This window comes from Acartia tonsa, chromosome 5 (assembly GCF_053477335.1).
Source record: "Acartia tonsa isolate MP-2025a chromosome 5, ASM5347733v1, whole genome shotgun sequence".
Classification (NCBI taxonomy): Eukaryota; Metazoa; Arthropoda; class Copepoda; order Calanoida; family Acartiidae; genus Acartia; species Acartia tonsa.
This window is the reverse complement of record NC_137264.1, coordinates 32469209-32485833: the sequence shown is the minus strand read 5'-3', so window position 1 is coordinate 32485833 and position 16625 is coordinate 32469209. Positions and strand designations below refer to the sequence as shown.

The 16625-nt window shown below is 29.0% G+C and overlaps 1 protein-coding gene and 2 long non-coding RNA genes across 3 annotated transcripts; 1 reads left to right on the top strand and 2 right to left on the bottom strand.

The window, feature by feature from the left end:
- The first annotated feature begins 576 nt into the window (after window positions 1-576).
- On the top strand, window positions 577-8784 carry LOC145320111 (sushi, von Willebrand factor type A, EGF and pentraxin domain-containing protein 1-like). Its single transcript, XM_080162551.1, has 12 exons — window positions 577-744; window positions 831-991; window positions 2397-2517; window positions 2591-2697; window positions 2764-2875; window positions 3317-3395; window positions 3630-3742; window positions 3859-3922; window positions 4520-4591; window positions 4686-4750; window positions 5970-6095; window positions 8678-8784. The coding sequence occupies exons 1-12, from the start codon at window positions 609-611 to the stop codon at window positions 8782-8784; spliced, it is 1263 nt and encodes a 420-aa protein (XP_080018677.1). The 5' UTR covers window positions 577-608.
- Window positions 8785-10239: 1455 nt separating this feature from the next.
- Window positions 10240-11281, bottom strand: LOC145320314 (uncharacterized). Its single transcript, XR_013880158.1, has 6 exons — window positions 11241-11281; window positions 11116-11169; window positions 10713-10784; window positions 10614-10637; window positions 10485-10518; window positions 10240-10407 (listed from the first exon to the last, which is right to left on the bottom strand). It is a non-coding gene; the product is annotated as an uncharacterized LOC145320314 (long non-coding RNA).
- A 2603-nt stretch (window positions 11282-13884) lies between these two features.
- Window positions 13885-14955, bottom strand: LOC145320313 (uncharacterized). The gene is made up of 4 exons (XR_013880157.1): window positions 14885-14955; window positions 14343-14428; window positions 14059-14155; window positions 13885-13956 (listed from the first exon to the last, which is right to left on the bottom strand). It is a non-coding gene; the product is annotated as an uncharacterized LOC145320313 (long non-coding RNA).
- Between the last annotated feature and the right edge of the window lie 1670 nt (window positions 14956-16625).

The following is a 16625-nucleotide window of genomic DNA, read 5'->3' as shown; positions in this document are numbered from 1 at the left end:
TTTCCTCTTGTTTAAAGAAAACAACTATGACTGTCAGACTGCCTTTAAGCAGGTTTTAGGCTATTTTTGTATTTTTCACATTTTCCTTCATATCTTTGATGCTTATGGTCCGATATTATTTTCAATTATAGATATCAAATTAAATTTCCTGTAGTTTCCTGGCTATTCTTAGATTTTTCCCTTATTTTTCCATTTCGCTTATGTATATAGTCCGACTTTTAGTAGGTATTTGGCTATTTTTATATTTTTTACTTATTTCCCCATATCTTTGGTATTTCTGGTCCAATTTTAAAACTTTTTAGGATACCAGTATCAAACTAATTTTTTCCATTGTTATGAGCATCTTTTATGTACCTACCAAATTTACTTTGACCGTCATCATTATACAAAATAAAACAAGGTTTCATGTTTATTTTCTCCAATAAATTTATTCTTGATTTTAACAAATACACTTTAAATCTACTTGTACGTATTCCCATCCATGATTATTTGTGCTTTGCTATTTATGGATGTTGTCATCCTTGTTTAAGTCTAAATGTATTGAAATAATAAATTTTATTTATCTTTGATAGAGTAATGCTGAAGACATATCTGCTTTGTATCCAATAATGTATCAAGGAGACAATGTAACCTATACTTGTGATGATGGATATATTTTCAATGGAACCCATGATATCATATTCAAAGCAACATGTTATAACAAAACTTGGATTTATGAATTTGATGAAACTAAGCAATGTATACGTAAGTACAGAGAATTTTAAACACTTTTTAAAATATAATTTTAGCCTGTATTTAAATTTTTATATTGATTGAAATTATATTTTTAGCTGTGTATTGCAGCCGAACAGTTCCCACTTCTCCAGAAGATTCTATTGAAGCTCTGCATGATGCTGAAGAAAGAGCTGCCAATGACACAGACTGGAACAGTTTCTCAAGGGTTATAAAGTATACCTGTCCTGAAGGAACAGTTTTAGAGTATCCTAATGAGGTATCAATAAAATATTTTTCTCATATTCAATCAAATCCGGTGGATAGGAACCAGTTGTCATCCATACGATAAAACTATGTATACACAGTTATGGAATCTTGACCACAAAGATTTTTTTATCCAATCTTGACAGGTGAGGTATTTTTGGAAAGAGGAATATATATAGAAAACGCCTATGTAAATTAGAAAATCCGCAGAAATCATATTTGCAAGTTATTTGCAAAAATCTGCAATGTTAATTAGCAAATTTAATTTTATGCCTTAAATGACAGATTAAGAAAAAATCTTTTTATGAAACATGTTTATTTATAAGTTTACAACGTAATTAAGGCAAAACAATTTTCTTTAGTGTTTTTTTTTCACCCTATATCTGAAAAAAACAGTTTCTCATATTACCAAAGTAGTGCATAAAAACTCTTTTTATGAAGTAATTAAACAAAATAAAGGGCAAAAAACCAACTATATAATGGTCTACTGCATTATAAAAAACGCCTAATTGTTGATTTGAATCTATTTTGTTTAATAACTTAATAAAAAGAGTTTTTATGTGCAACTTTGGTAATGAGTAAACCTAAAAGTGCATTTTAATTATTGATAGGGTTGAAAAAAGTTTTAACTTGTTTTATAGTTTTTGATCACTAATTTTATATCCATTTATCTGATATGTATATCAAAATCAAAAAGAACTATTTTCTAAAGATTTTCATACTTTGCAAAAATGTCTTGGTTACTTTTTGAACTATATTTCCTCTAAAAAGGATTCTATATATGATTTTTACGTTCAGGATGATAGATTTTATGCCAATTATTGTGTTTACATCAAGAAAAAACACATTTTTTGTTCCTATACCTCTTTTTATCATAAATTGTGAGAAACTGCTTTTTTCATACATAGGGTGAAAAAAGTAACACTAAAGAAAACTTTTTTGCCTTAAGTATGTTCTAAACTTATAGATAAACATATTTCATAAAAGATTTATTTATAAATAAGTCATTTAAGGCAAGAAATTAATTTTGCAAATTAACATTGCAGATTTTTGCAAATAACTTGCAAATATGATTTCTGCGGATTTTCTTATTTACATAGGCGTTTTCTATGTATATTCCTCTTTCCAAAAATTCCTCACTTGTCAAGATTGGATAAAAAAATCTTTGTGGTCGAGATTCCATAACTGTGTATAGCATAGTATTATATCCAGCTTTCTGTGAATATAAAAATGTACAATCATAAGATTAAAACCAGTTTTTTAGCCCATGCCTTCGGCACTTCGGGGCTGAAAAACTGGTTTTAATCTTATAATTGTACATTCTATATCCGCGGAAAGCTGTTAATAATACAATGAAAAAAATAACTATTCCTTTACCAAAGAAACTTTTTCTTGTTCAAAGTTATGTTATTTTTCAGTTTGGAGAGCAAACAACAGCTGAAACAGAATTCATGGTTAGATGTGATGCAGATAAACACTGGAGACCTGTTCTTCCACACAATCCATATCCAGATCCTCCACAAATGCCAAGATGCATAGGTAATAATCTTAATAAAAATTTTTCATTATTTAAATATTGCAAGAAAATTTTATAAACCCTTCTCTATTTTAGCTATCAATTGCACTGATGCCCCCTTCCAAGTTGATTCCACTGGATTATCTTTAATGAATTGGACTGAAGAAGTTGGTATGGCTCGTCCATTTAATACACTCATTCAGGTATAATAAAAATACAAAAAAGGGTTATTCAATAAATACTTGAAATAAAGTGAATTATTATTTCAGTACTCTTGCTCAAGAGAAGGATGGGGTTACCCCTCGTCCGGACTAAATACAACCATCAATAAGTGTCAGAGTAATGGAAAATGGAGTGTTCCAACTGTAGAAATGTGTGTTAGTAAGTATTTATATGCTTACTTGTACTATGTACTTATGGACTTTCTGAACACTTTCTATATATCAATCAGATGTCTCCTTAAATTAATATATATAGATGACTTAATTTGGTAGCTTTTTGAAAATAGTAGAACCAAGACAAATCAGAAAAGTTTGCTTATCAGATGAAAATTACAATACAATTTTAAATAGAAATATTGGGATAAAAATCCCCTACCATAATCAAAGGGCTTAATCTAAGTTTCTTTTTTTATTGTCAAAAACAATCTGCTTCCTAATATTTAATTCATAGTTGTGGAGTGTATATTACATATATTTCTTTTCTAAATTAATACTGCAGGTATTTGAAATTTAGACCAACTAGTTAGGATACTGTGGGAAAACCTGTTTTTTATTTGGCTTTTTATTTAATGTGACAAGAACAATACATAAGAACTTTTAGAGCTAGACTGTCCAGACCAACCTCCACCAGCCCCAGACGGGCCAGGTGCATCCAGGAAATATGGATTACTGGCTACAAGGTAATATCCATATATTCAAGTTTATGAAATATTTCATGGATCAAGAAAAACCCTCCCTTATCCCCAGCCAACTTTGGCTTTGCAGAGCCATGTACTTATTTTAAAAAATATAACACTCCTGTGATTATTATTACTCCAGCCACACCTCACTCACCTTTTTTCACTACATAAAGATTTAGATTTTAAGGCTCTTAAAAAGGTAAAATCTCATTTTATTTTTTTTTTAAACTGTAGGTATAGATGTCAAAATGGATACATGTTTGAAAATGATGACTTTCCTTATTGGTACAATGAGTGCAGACCAAACAGACAATGGGCTGAACCTGATGAAATTGTACCATGCAAAAGTAAGATACTAAATTATTAAAATAAATCTACATCCAAATTTTTTAAAGTTGAAATAGTAGTGTATACATTTATGAAGACTACACTTTTAACTAACCTAGTTAAATTTGAATTTTAGAGAGAAGATGTCTAGACCCACCTCCATTTGCTGACCCTAAAATGGAGGTTATTTGGCCTTACAGGTAAAGTTGGTTACAATTATGTCTTCCTTTTCTGCAAAGTTGACTAATAACAACTATATTGGTGAGTTTAGCAGAAGAAAATGTGTTGATCTTGTGCTGTGAACCTGGGAATGTCTGAAAGTGAGGCTCTGTAAAGCTGTGCTAATTCTTTATTTCTTGTTATTTCCCATAGCCATAACATATTCAGATTGTCCATCCGACCCCTTTTTTTATTAAACTTAATAAGGAATTTTTTGCAGATAAAAACATTTGTTTACTTTTTGTACTTAATTTAAGAAAAATTTTAACAATATAATTTTTAAAAATTTAACTTTACTCTAAAGAAACTCTATTATTCATAATAAGCTTATTGTATGATTTGTTTTATGCTTCACATTATATGAGGGAATAATGTTTTACACAAATTAATTTACCCAAAGAAAGCTTTATCCTAAAGCGACAATTTATATCTGACTCATAATGCAAACAAAATTTAAAATTTTCCCCTTTGATACCAAGATCTGTTTTCACCAATGAGATGTCTTGAATGTACCTTTAGTATTTTCCTATTGGCTGATTTGACAGTATGTCTATAGTTTATCTTTACTTAATTTCCAGAGTGAATGAGTTGGATGACTCTGTGTTGTACAGATGTCCTGCTGGTAAAATGCTTGAAATTCCATTACCATGGTACTAGTTTTTTTACATGCCTTTCTGTAACATTTTTTCTTATTTTAAGCAGTTTTTTATCATATTTGTAATCTTCAATAGCATGAATTTTTAGGGGTTGGGAACCATTAGATGGAAAGTCTTGGTCTGAATATGGTACTAAAGAACATCCACAAAGAGGTTAGATGCAGTTTATTATTTATTTATATTTATTTTTAATTAATGAGTGCCAAAGACAAAAAAAAGTCATTTTTACAAATATACTTTTAATACACTTTTAAACAATATGTTATTTAGCCTTAGAAGAGCCTTGTAGAGTTAGTAACACCCCCCCCCTTACTACCCCCCATGAAGGGATCAATATCTCTCTAGAGGATTATTCAATTAAACTGTTATCCTATTTTTGAAAGGTATATCAATAATATACTCTGACACCTGTAGAATCATTCTGCAAAGCTAAAAATGAGAACAATAGCCCACATCGATTTTTATTAGGATTTTAAAGTTCATTTTTTACTGTGGATTAAGTAAATTTTGCTGAATTGTGATGATATGTGTCTTTCCTTTGTAGGAGAAATTCTCAGCTTTTAGAGTGTTTTTCTTCATAAATATTGTATGCTAGTATAGAGAAAAATTAGGTCTTTTGATTTCATCTATCAAAACTAATTAAAAATTATTTCTTTACAATATATCAATGAATTAACATAAAAATGTTTTATGTCTATTATCTATTTAAAACACATATAAGTCAGCTGTAGAGGGCTAAATCTGTAATTTGAAAGTAAATGTATTATGCAATACAACAAATTTATCTTTATCGCATTTACAAATATGATATAAAATAAGATTATTCAAACTTATTTTTTTAAATATTTTTAAAAAGTATGTATCTTTAATGTGTATAGTTTTCATTCTTTTCATTTTAATTAAATAAAAATTATTCTATTATATAGGAAATAAGTCACTTTGTTAAAACACTATATTTAAAATTTAAAGATTTCTAGTTTTGTCATTGGTTAATGCTGAATCCTCATAGTTTTTATGTTTATTCAAAGATATTTCCTACATCTTTAACTTTTAATGAAATACTATAAATATAAAATCAAAAGTGCTATTTTTTACTATCATTATCTTTTATCATATTATGAAGAAAAAATTATTTGTAAGCAAGAATATTACCCAAAAAGAAAAGACACATCAAGATTCAGTAAAATTTACTTAATTCATAGTAAAAAAAAAACTTTAAAATCCTAATAAAAATCGATGTGGGCTATTATTATAATTTTTAGCTCTGCAGTATGATTCTACTAGTGTCAGAGTATATTTTTGATATACCTTTCAAAAATAGGTTAAAAACAGTTTAATCAGAGGTATTCTAAAAGATGATTTATCTATTTAGACCAAATAGTAACATGTACCTGGATCCATGATCTTGCAAATGGATACAACGATTCTATGGTTTGGATGCCTAATGAAATAATGGACTGTACAGGTCAAATTAAATTAAATGAAAGACTAATACAGGGTGCACCACATAAATCCGGACTTTTTCTTATTTTTAAACAAATAAACATAAAATCGTCAATTTTAAAGATTTTATTGAATTTTAAAAACTGGGAAGTAACCTAGGTATATGACTATTAGATTATTTAATAAAATCGCCACCAACCTCAATCACCGCCTCTACCCGCTCCCTGATCCGCCCGCCGACCCTGGTCACCATGTCCCTGTTCAAGCAGGCGAAGTTCTCCATGATAGGAGCAAAGAGAATGATCTTTTTGGTATGGGCGCGTCTATTAGTCCATGCTTTAATGGCGCTCCAGGCCCAAAAGTCCATTGGATTAAGATAGGGGCTGCTGGGAGGCCACATCTCCTTATGGAGTGAGTAACAGCAGGATCCAAATTAACCTATCTTTAAAGCTACCCTTTGACACGGCGGCTCTCATTTGGGCCACAGTTAAGCTAGAACAACGTTTTATACCTTTTTAAAAATGGCACGAAGATTAAGATAGGGTTATCAGCGCACTACATAGTCTAAAACGAGTTTCAAGGTTCCATATGGGCCCCTGAAGTCAAGAACCGAGAAAATTTCAAGATTTTTGACGTTGTTGACATCTTAAAATCTACCACGATCCACTTTGTCGGAGTACTACAGCCAAGTCAGCTGGGATAGAGAGCTCTAGTCTTTTCTAGTGTTTTCACTAGGTATCTGATAGTATCTCCAGCAAGTTTCATTAGTCCATCTCACCTACAGATGGGCTGAGGTCAGATTTAGTAGGCCCAAGTCATAAATCCACGGTAATTTATCTGCGCAATTCGAATCTGCCTTGTTGAACATATGCGCGGCCAGCTCGGCGTACACGTCCTCCATCGTCCAAAGATTTCCATGGTCTAAAAGGTCATTACCTCAGCTTTTCATAGTGGGGTCAAACGTCCTGATTGGTCAAGTAGTTTTGGCGCTATGGCCGTTTAAAAAAAGTCCGGATTTATGTGGCGCACCCTGTAAAAATTTTGGTATCAAATTGATATTATTTTTTAGTAATGAATAAATAATTGTTTAAATTGGACCAATTACTGTACCCTCCCTCCCTTTTCCCTTTTTCCCTTCTCTTCCCCTTCACTGAACATTTAATACATAAAGAACTGCTGAATGACATTATTATTTTTTGTTTATTTTTTAGGCATCAATATTTCACATGACCCATACCCCCCCCCCCCCCCCCCCCATTTCACTTTACCTAACTAACTCCCTATTAGTTTGTTCACATAATCATGAGTTGGCTGTTGTATTTCTTCATTTTTAATAAAGTGTTTTACACAAAAGCATGCTAAAGAATTTAGGTTAGAAAGCTGGTGTATACTTTAATTAAATAGGTATGTATTACTATTTTTTCATTATTTAAGTTAATTTCTACCTAACTAAACAATTGAAAACATTATAGAGGCATTTTATTTACTGTGTATATAATCAACTAAATAAACATGTTTGAATCAAACAAGTTTATCTTATAATTACTATTTCACTTATACTCACTTTTCTATTCTGTTCCATTACAACAATTCACAACCATAATAAAATGTCGAAATAAAAGGTAAAAGTAATTAAAATATAAAGTATGTCCAGTCCATGTATCCTTAACCATTTTCCAATGACCATTGTAAGTAATGTATTAATGTTCAAGTATTATAAATCAATTTGTTACACATGACTAATATATTTTCAAAAGTTTAAAAAACATTGAAGAAAATATGTATATCAATAATCTATGTTAATCATAGTATGATTTTATATTACATTTATATTACAATGATGTACTACTTATATATCTTATACTGCTTTTTTGTAATTTTATCATATGAATTATGTTAAATTAATTGCATTTATCATGTAACATTTTTAGATTATAATAAAGAAAATATCACTAATAATGGATATAGAATTTGCAATATTGTGAGATATTCTCGCCTACCCTGATAAAATGTTGCTCCAAGCTGGCTAATGTAATTCCCCATCCCCTTTATGAGTTTATCCAATCCAATCCCCTGACTATGGAGGAACGAATTGACCAATATCTCAGGACTATTAATATATAAGCAATTTAGATTAAGGACAAAATATCCTGTCACAATAAGGTAATTCAATAAAATGAATTCATGTTATTCTTTGGAAAGTTGACAATCTCAGTGGCCAGATTATGAAGCCCAAGCACTAAAAATCCTAACCAGAGTCCAAGGCTACTACCAACATCAATAACAAACTGGAAAATGCTGCAATTAGCAACTCTTTCTGTAGCCAGTACTTTCTGATCAAATGTAAAATCATACCAGCAGGTAAGACACCTCTTTCATTTACAAAATATTTTGTAGTTAGGCAGGTTTTTCTACACTCTTCCTCAAGTTTGATGTTGTTAAATGTAAAAATAGGCTTAGCAAATTTCTCAAAGAAGTTGGGAATGATATCAAGAGAGTCTTTTGAATAGACATTACTACAGTGATTTTCAGGACTCATCCAAGGAGGATTGCAACCCAAGACTTTTCTTATCTTATTTTCAATCTTATCTTCAATACATTTGATATAATCAGAATTTGAAAATTTTATTTCCTTAGGAGTGCAAGATGATATTATTCGCACTTTTACATTGAAAAACTGGGCTCTAGCTGAATTCTGGATAGTTTTGTTACCAACATGTGATGAAAGATCTGGCAAGAAATAGCTTCTGTAAGATTTATCTGTAACAAACATTGTCATCTCATCATTATCTACTGCTTTAAAAATAGGAACTTGATAGCTAGATTTAAAACTTGAAATTTCTTTACAGAGTCCCATCATTGGCAAAAATACTGTTTTTACTTCACTTTTAATCCACAAGGATGTTATCATTTTCTTATCATAAACTATACTTATGATATCTTTGAAGGTAAGATTCATATGTATACCCCAGGATGTGATACAGCTTGAATTCTCAGAACATAGGTGTTTACTCATCTCTCCTACCATCATCTTATCAGTTAGTTTATATCCAATTTCTTTTAGCTTTGCAACATTAGTTTGGTTGTTTGGGCAGATAGTAATCAGAGGCATGTCATTTCTAGTTATTTCTTTTTCATAGGTGTTATCAACCAAAGGTGGATCTATCAAGTTCATTATAGCAATCCTAAGCTGAATGCAAAACATAATAAAAGAAAAGATAAACACTGTAAATTTAATTTTCTTTTGAACTTTCATGTTTGTCAGTACAGTGAATATTAAACTATAAAAAGGACCTCATTTTATGGAAAGTAAATTGTGATGTGCTGGAAATGAAAAAAAACCTTTAATGAAACAAAACGAAAATATTAGGATCTTCTTTTAGATTTCAAATGATATTTATTATTTTTTTTTAAGACGAAATTAAAGGTGTATTCAAGATCTTCAGTGTAAGGGATAAATCAGCAGATATCACACCAAAAGTTAAATTTAAACTTTTAACATTTCCCTAAATAAGTCTACAATGAATTAAAACTTCAAATAAATTTAAATCTAAAATTAACCCTAATAAGTAAATGTAATTTCTTTTTAAAATAAAAATAACATGTTTAATTAAACTGTGTTGATCACTCTATGTAAATAAAATTTTTATGCAAATTAAGGATCTTTAAATAAATTAGTTTTAAGCTTTTATGCAAAAAAAAATTAAGAATAGTTCTATAACTATTATTATTTTTTTTAATAGCTTGTAAATTTAATTACATGAAGAAAAAAAATCATAAATAACTAATGTGAATTAATTTTCCATTTAAAAGATTTGCTGAGCTTCTATTCATAAAAATTCTTACTTCAGATGAGGGGAAATGGAATATGAAAGACAATACTTACACGTTATGGAATGACACATTAAATCAATATACATTTATTTAGAAATAAGATATAGCTGTTTGTAATTACAAGCAGGAAAAGTAAAATTATTTAGAATATTTGTTATTTCTTTCATACATCTGAAATTTAAATTTTCAATCAATAGTTTATTCTATTATTCAAAATACTCTTTTAAGACCTTTGAAATTTATTATAACTTCTATATTTCTATGAAGACAAAAGGTTGATCACATAATATTAATTTCTTTTGACTTTTTTTTCTAATATGAATATATATTCATTATGATTCTCTTTGTTTAGGTTAAGAATAGATGCCCTGCAGAGTTATGTTAAAAAATGACAGAGGTAATAAATTTTCAATGATTGAATTATGAAATCTTTTGAAGGAATAATAATTGACATTCCAAATTTGTTTTCTTATTTCACCTGTTAATTCCTTGCTTGAAGGACTCCTTTTCAAAATTAGGTGCTTGCTGTAAACCTGATATTCATGTATAAATAAAAGATATACATAAAAAAATTATTTAATCCTGCTATAATTACTGGGTATAATCTTACCTCTGTAGTACCACATAAGAGATGTTTCAATCTTCTATTAGAAAAAAAGTAATAGATTAACTAAACCAAATTATTGTACAAGATTTTCTTAGTATTTTATCTCAAAAAAAATTGCAGTAAAAAATATACCTTCATTTGCCAGTAACATTCTGCCTAAATAATGGACATTAATTATTAATTATATTAGATTACAATTGGAGGATGTTTAGGAAGAAAATTTACAATTACCTTCAAAAACATTATGCTACATACTGTTTGAGAAGGAATACTATTCTTCTTTCTTAGTAAATCTTCTGTTACCTAAATAACTTGTATTTGGTCATTGTGTTTTAAGAGAGAAGAAAATAAACTCCATATACACGTTCTGCTATTTGTTAGCTTAAAATTGTTGAGGGGAAGCTCCTTATTAGAATTTAAAAAGAAACAATCTGCAAACTTTTCCTCCAATATTTTTTGTACTGTACAACAATGGGAAAATATTTATCTATTTTGATTGTCTTATTCATGGATCCATATAGAAATAAAAATTAGTAATTTTTTTGTAAAAGATTTAATCAAACATAAATTTATTTGTTACATTATTCATTTCAATATTTATTTATTATTTTTTGATGATTAAATTAAATCTTACTCTAAGAGTAAACATCCATCTACTTTGTTGGAAATATGCTTGAGCAAGCTCAATCTAAAAATAGTTCTATCTTATCATCATACATTTTTTGTCCTAAAAGTAAATTTAATTGCTTGATAATTAACCTGAAGTTGTATTTTCAGATCTTTACTCATATCATATCTAAAAACAAGGATAACAACATCCATAATTAGTACAGCATATAAAAAACATAGATAAGAAAACGTAAAAGGAGATTTATGGACCATTTGTTGAAATCAAAAACCTCTTAAAAAGCAGTCAGACTGTCATGTTTTATAGTTATTTATGCTTAGTTTATATAACGATAGGAATATTGACAAGTTTCAGCCTCCTATATTAATTAACATCTGAGAAAATCACATTTCCCCAATAGCATTACAGACTGACTGACACACAGACATAGTAAATTATAGAGTAGCTTTATATTTGCTTAAGATAATTAATATAGTTATTTTGAGAAAATTTATTAAATAAACTTACTGTAACAAGTTGAATAATCTTTTCAGGGCAAGGTCTGGCTTGTTTTTCAGTTTTAGAAGCCTTATCTAACAAATTTGAAATTTATTTATTAGACATTTGTACAAGGTTTTTTAATAAAAGTTATTAAAAATATGTTTTTCTTATTTTTATTACAATTACTTGCCTGGGTTAAGTATCCCTTTGGGCAAATCATATACATTAAACAAAAATATTAAGGAAACAGTTTTCTAATACAGTTAGGGAGTTGAATCCATTTTTATAGAAGCAGAGATATAATCTATGATTATGGTTTGGACCCTCTAAAACTGTAATCTACCTTTCCAATTTCCCCTCTCTTGGTGAAGATATCTTCAACGCCGATACGATTTTTGAAATGTAAGATTCTACTTTCCCTTCTCTTGGTGAAGATATCTTCAACGCCGATACGATTTTTGAAATGTAAGATTCCACTTTCCCCTCTCTTGGTGAAGATATCTTCAACACCGATACGATTTTTGAAATTTAAGATTCCACTTTTGCCTCTCTTGGTGAAGATATCTTCAACAAGAGAGACAAAAGTGGAATCTTATATTTCAAAATTCGTATCGGTGTTAAAGATATCTTCACCAAGAGAGGGGAAAGTGGAAGGGTAGATTACAGTTTTAGAGGGTCCAAACCATAATCATAGATTATATTTCTGCTTCTATAAAAATGGATTCAACTCCCTAACTGTAATATGTTTTGAAATATTCTCTGTTTTATACCTCTTTATAAGTTGGTAGATAAAAATCATTTATTTCAGTTAACATCCATCTTTAATGCAAGTTATAAAATTATATTTATTGAAAGCATTGCAATGATATAGGTTGTTAATATTTATGATATTAAAAAGAAAGGTAATCCTGTTGTAAATGTGGTTTATCATGAAATATTCAAATTATTCTTAAATAGTTTCTATCAATCTAACAAAAAATAAAATAGCATTAATTATTTTTTTACTTTAAGGCAGTATAATAGCAAACTTTAATCTGTTAATTTAATTCATATTATTTTTAAAAAGTCATTATTATTTTGCTATTTTTCATATTTAAAGAAAACAGATACATTTCCTACATTAAGTAATGCAAAAAGATAGCTTTAAATCTTTTAATTTTGTATAGTTGTATAATTATATAGCTGAAAACTTCGGTGGAAATTCACATTCAGCTGGATTAAACAAAAATAAAAATTTAAATTTTTAATACGTGTATATACTTTATATGTATATTATTACCTAGAAATAGTATATTTTGTTATTGTCTTAACCATAACACTTTGGTTAAGTATGACTTCCGAATTTGTGGGAAGTTCTAGAGATCTTAATCATACGGACAAATCCCCCAACACCAGGAACCATCAAGTTTCAACAGCAGGTTTGAGTATAGATTTATTGACACAAACTATTTCAAAGTCCTGAAATTACAAAATCAATTAATACAAAATTCCAGTTTTTATAACCACGTAATATTATTTGCTTTTAAAATCTTTTTTTCTACGGTTAAGAATCTTTGGGTACTTTGGCTTTAAAGGAAAATTATTTGGTTTAATAGATCATTGTTAAATGCAAAAATAAAGGCACATAAAAATTACTAAAACATAATAATTGAATCATAATAAAGTTTCATGTGTAGCTGGCTAAGGCTTTTAAACTTAATAAATCCGTCCTATACGCCATTCAATTTAAATAAAACGAAGAAATTCTACCTGAAGTTCTTATGGTTAAAGCACCTGGTATACTAGGGTTGTTCACGCACTATGAGACCAATGATAGGCCCGACTTTATTCTCCGACATCTTCATCCACTCACATATCATTCAAAAGTAAAGAACGTGGAGACATCAAAACATAAACAACATTCCATGCCGCGTCTCTTTAGGAAAGGAAAGTCAAACAAAGACGACATTTGCGCTGAATTGGAATTGTGAATAAGGAAATTAATTTCGATCTTGATAAACACAAAGCTTCCTCGAAAAGAGGTTAAGACAGTTATTTTACCTATAGTTTTTCAACAAATAATAGATTATTTTAAACTTATAAATCAAGAACTTTCTATAACATAAGTACACATAAGTACATGGAAAATACAATATCTAAATTGTAATGCAACTATTTAATGTTGTATTATTATGTATTAACACTACATTATTGTTTCCTTATTTAAGCTATTTAAAAATAGATTTAGCCCAACTACTTCCATTTTTAATTTATTTAAAATTTCAAAAAATAGTTTTTTTTTATAAAAAAATTCAAAATCAAATGCTAATGTATATGATTTCCTTGACAAAATGATCAGACTTCATTAGATCCTTTTTGGCTTTCTCTCTTAAAATGTTATATTTATCATGTTTGAAATCGTTTAGATCCATTAAAACATTAAGCTTTAATGGTAATTTTTTTAAAACTTCTTTGAAGCAAATGACTTACTGTTCTTTTGCAATATCCTTAACATCAGCAACTGTTTTGATGGCTATACACCTATCTTTGTCAACATATAGATTGTCCATTGGCTGATGCTTACTCTCTAAATATTTTTTTGACTTGTCATAATTTACATCAAAAAATGATTAACAAAATATAATTAAAGATTTTCACATATAGATAGTTTTAAAATAAGACTATATTTTTTAATCGTGTAGGTTAGGATGCATTAAAATTCATGTTATCTCATGGAAAGGTTTAAATAATAAAACTTAAATAAAAATTCTTACTTGATAATATCTTAATTCTTTTCTCTCTTTGTTTTATTAATCTTCTCATTTCTTCATAAATAAAATTGTTACCATGCTTCTTACCACTAAAATTAGATAAAATGTTATTAGCCGTTAGATTGCATTTTTTATTCAAATCTAACAACTAACAAGTAATCCATAATTTTGCATTTTTAATTTATAATTTCAGAACCTTCCTGTCTATTTAACAAACAAAAAACTATTTGATATTATACTTTTGGGACTTCTCTGACAAGATGGTTGGATACAAATGAATATTTTTAATTGTCTACATTTGCCACTTAAAAAGGTTTTTGTTAAGAATCTTTGGATAAAACTGATCACCCCTTCTCTACCTTTATTTCTATATTTCACATGTCTGTCTGTCAGTCAGTCAATAACACTATGGGGAAAATGTGATTTTCCCGGCTCCTGTTAAAGATATTTTTTAAGCTTTGCTACTTATTGATGTTGTTATCCTTTTTTTTTTATTTCAATTGGAAAAAAAATAATTTATTTCAACTATTTATATAAAATCTTACCCCTTTCTAACAAAGCTAGCAGTGTCTATAACTGTGTTCATGATAATATTCAACAAAACTGATTTGATTATCCACCTTTTTTATAATATAATATTTGAGTACTTTACATATATATATCATGTATATATTATTTTTGTTTGTTCCATCTGGAAACACAAACTTCGGATTTTAAAGTCAATCAGTATTGTACATTTTTTACACTTAAAGAGGGAAAATTGTGTATTTACATAAAGAGAGTTTGACATTTTTTAGAAAGTGTGAAACTGAACATAATTTCAAAAGCTGTCCATAAACAAGAAAGAGACACTCTTATCTATTATACAAAGTAGCTTGATGTCTGTCCGTCTATCCGTCCTTCCCTTAAGATCTCGGTAACAACTGAACCGATCCGATTCTACTCTTCAGGGTATATACCTATTGGTCCTGTGGTGGTTTTAAGCTATTTTCATGAGGGGTGGGACACCCCCAACTCCCCCCTTCAAAAAAAAAAATTATTAAAAGATTGAAAAGAAAGCATTATGGGAAACCCATAAATTATGGTTTGCAGCACCAAAATATGTTGTTTTTTTTAAATATGTTCGAAATAAGTGGTTGCATTTCCAATTTTTTTTTAAATTACCTCTTGGGGCAAAGCCCCTAGAGGCTAGGGGCGAAGCCGCTAGTTGTTCATATTGTAACTATCTTTTTTGATTAACTGTACATAAATATTTATTGAAATTGAAATTTCGAACTATTATTCAGATAGACTACACTGTCCTAAAGTATTTCCCAAAATAAAATATAAAAGCAGCTTCAATACATTAACCACTCAATATGAATATTAACAACAAAAGTGGGGAATTTTTTACCATCCAAGTGCTCTTGTACATTATTTTGATTATTGGTAACCCTCTTTTTTTCTTTTCGTGATTTTAGCTAGTCAGGTACAATGCCATTTTATCAAAACTACAAGAAAAAAAAATTCTTCCTAAAATTTGTTTAAAAATAAAATATTTCTAATGTTTCCCTTTTCTTACTAAATAAGGGAATATAATATCTATTTATATAATGGGTTAATCTTCATAAAAACAAGGATGACAATATTCATTATTACCCATAAGAGAATAGCCAAAAATAGATTAAGTCGTTTATCCTTAATAGCAGCTGAGAAATTTACGCCTTTCTTTACTAGTCCCTACTACTACTCCCTAGATATATGAACTCTATAGGAGTGAATGATGAAATAACTAAAGATAAATATTACATTACATCTGTCTATCTTTAAAACCAACTAAGAAACAGACAAATAGAAAAAATGAATTGAAACTTTGCTACTAAAAACAAACAAAAAAGGGAAATATGATTTTTACCAAACATTAAGTTTAAGTGTAAAGTAAATAGAATATTTATAAGCAGCTCCTTCCTATAGAAAAATAAGAATGAAATCATGTACGCCCACTCTCATAAAAGAACACACAGACAAACAAATGCTTACACACTCTCACACACACACACACACACACACATAACACTTCTATGCCTCTCACAAAACCTCCGACACTGTTCTGTTCTCCGTTGTCTCTGGGAAGCATTGCGCTCGGTTCACAAGTGAAAGTTGAAATTTTCATTCAGGAGGAAATAGATAGATAGATAGACAGACAGACAGACAGACAGACAGACAGACAGACAGACAGACAGATAGATAGATAGATAGATCAAAAATGAGTCCTGTTAAGTTTATTAAACAGCCAGGCATCTTATA

Bases quoted from the DNA above. Each gene is read 5' to 3' on its own strand.
- LOC145320111 (XM_080162551.1), top strand. From the start codon at position 609: ATGTATCAAGGAGACAATGTAACCTATACTTGTGATGATGGATATATT. The intron at 992-2,396 runs GTATCAATAAAA...GTTATTTTTCAG, and splicing joins TTTTAGAGTATCCTAATGAG to TTTGGAGAGCAAACAACAGC. The intron at 2,518-2,590 runs GTAATAATCTTA...TCTCTATTTTAG, and splicing joins ACAAATGCCAAGATGCATAG to CTATCAATTGCACTGATGCC.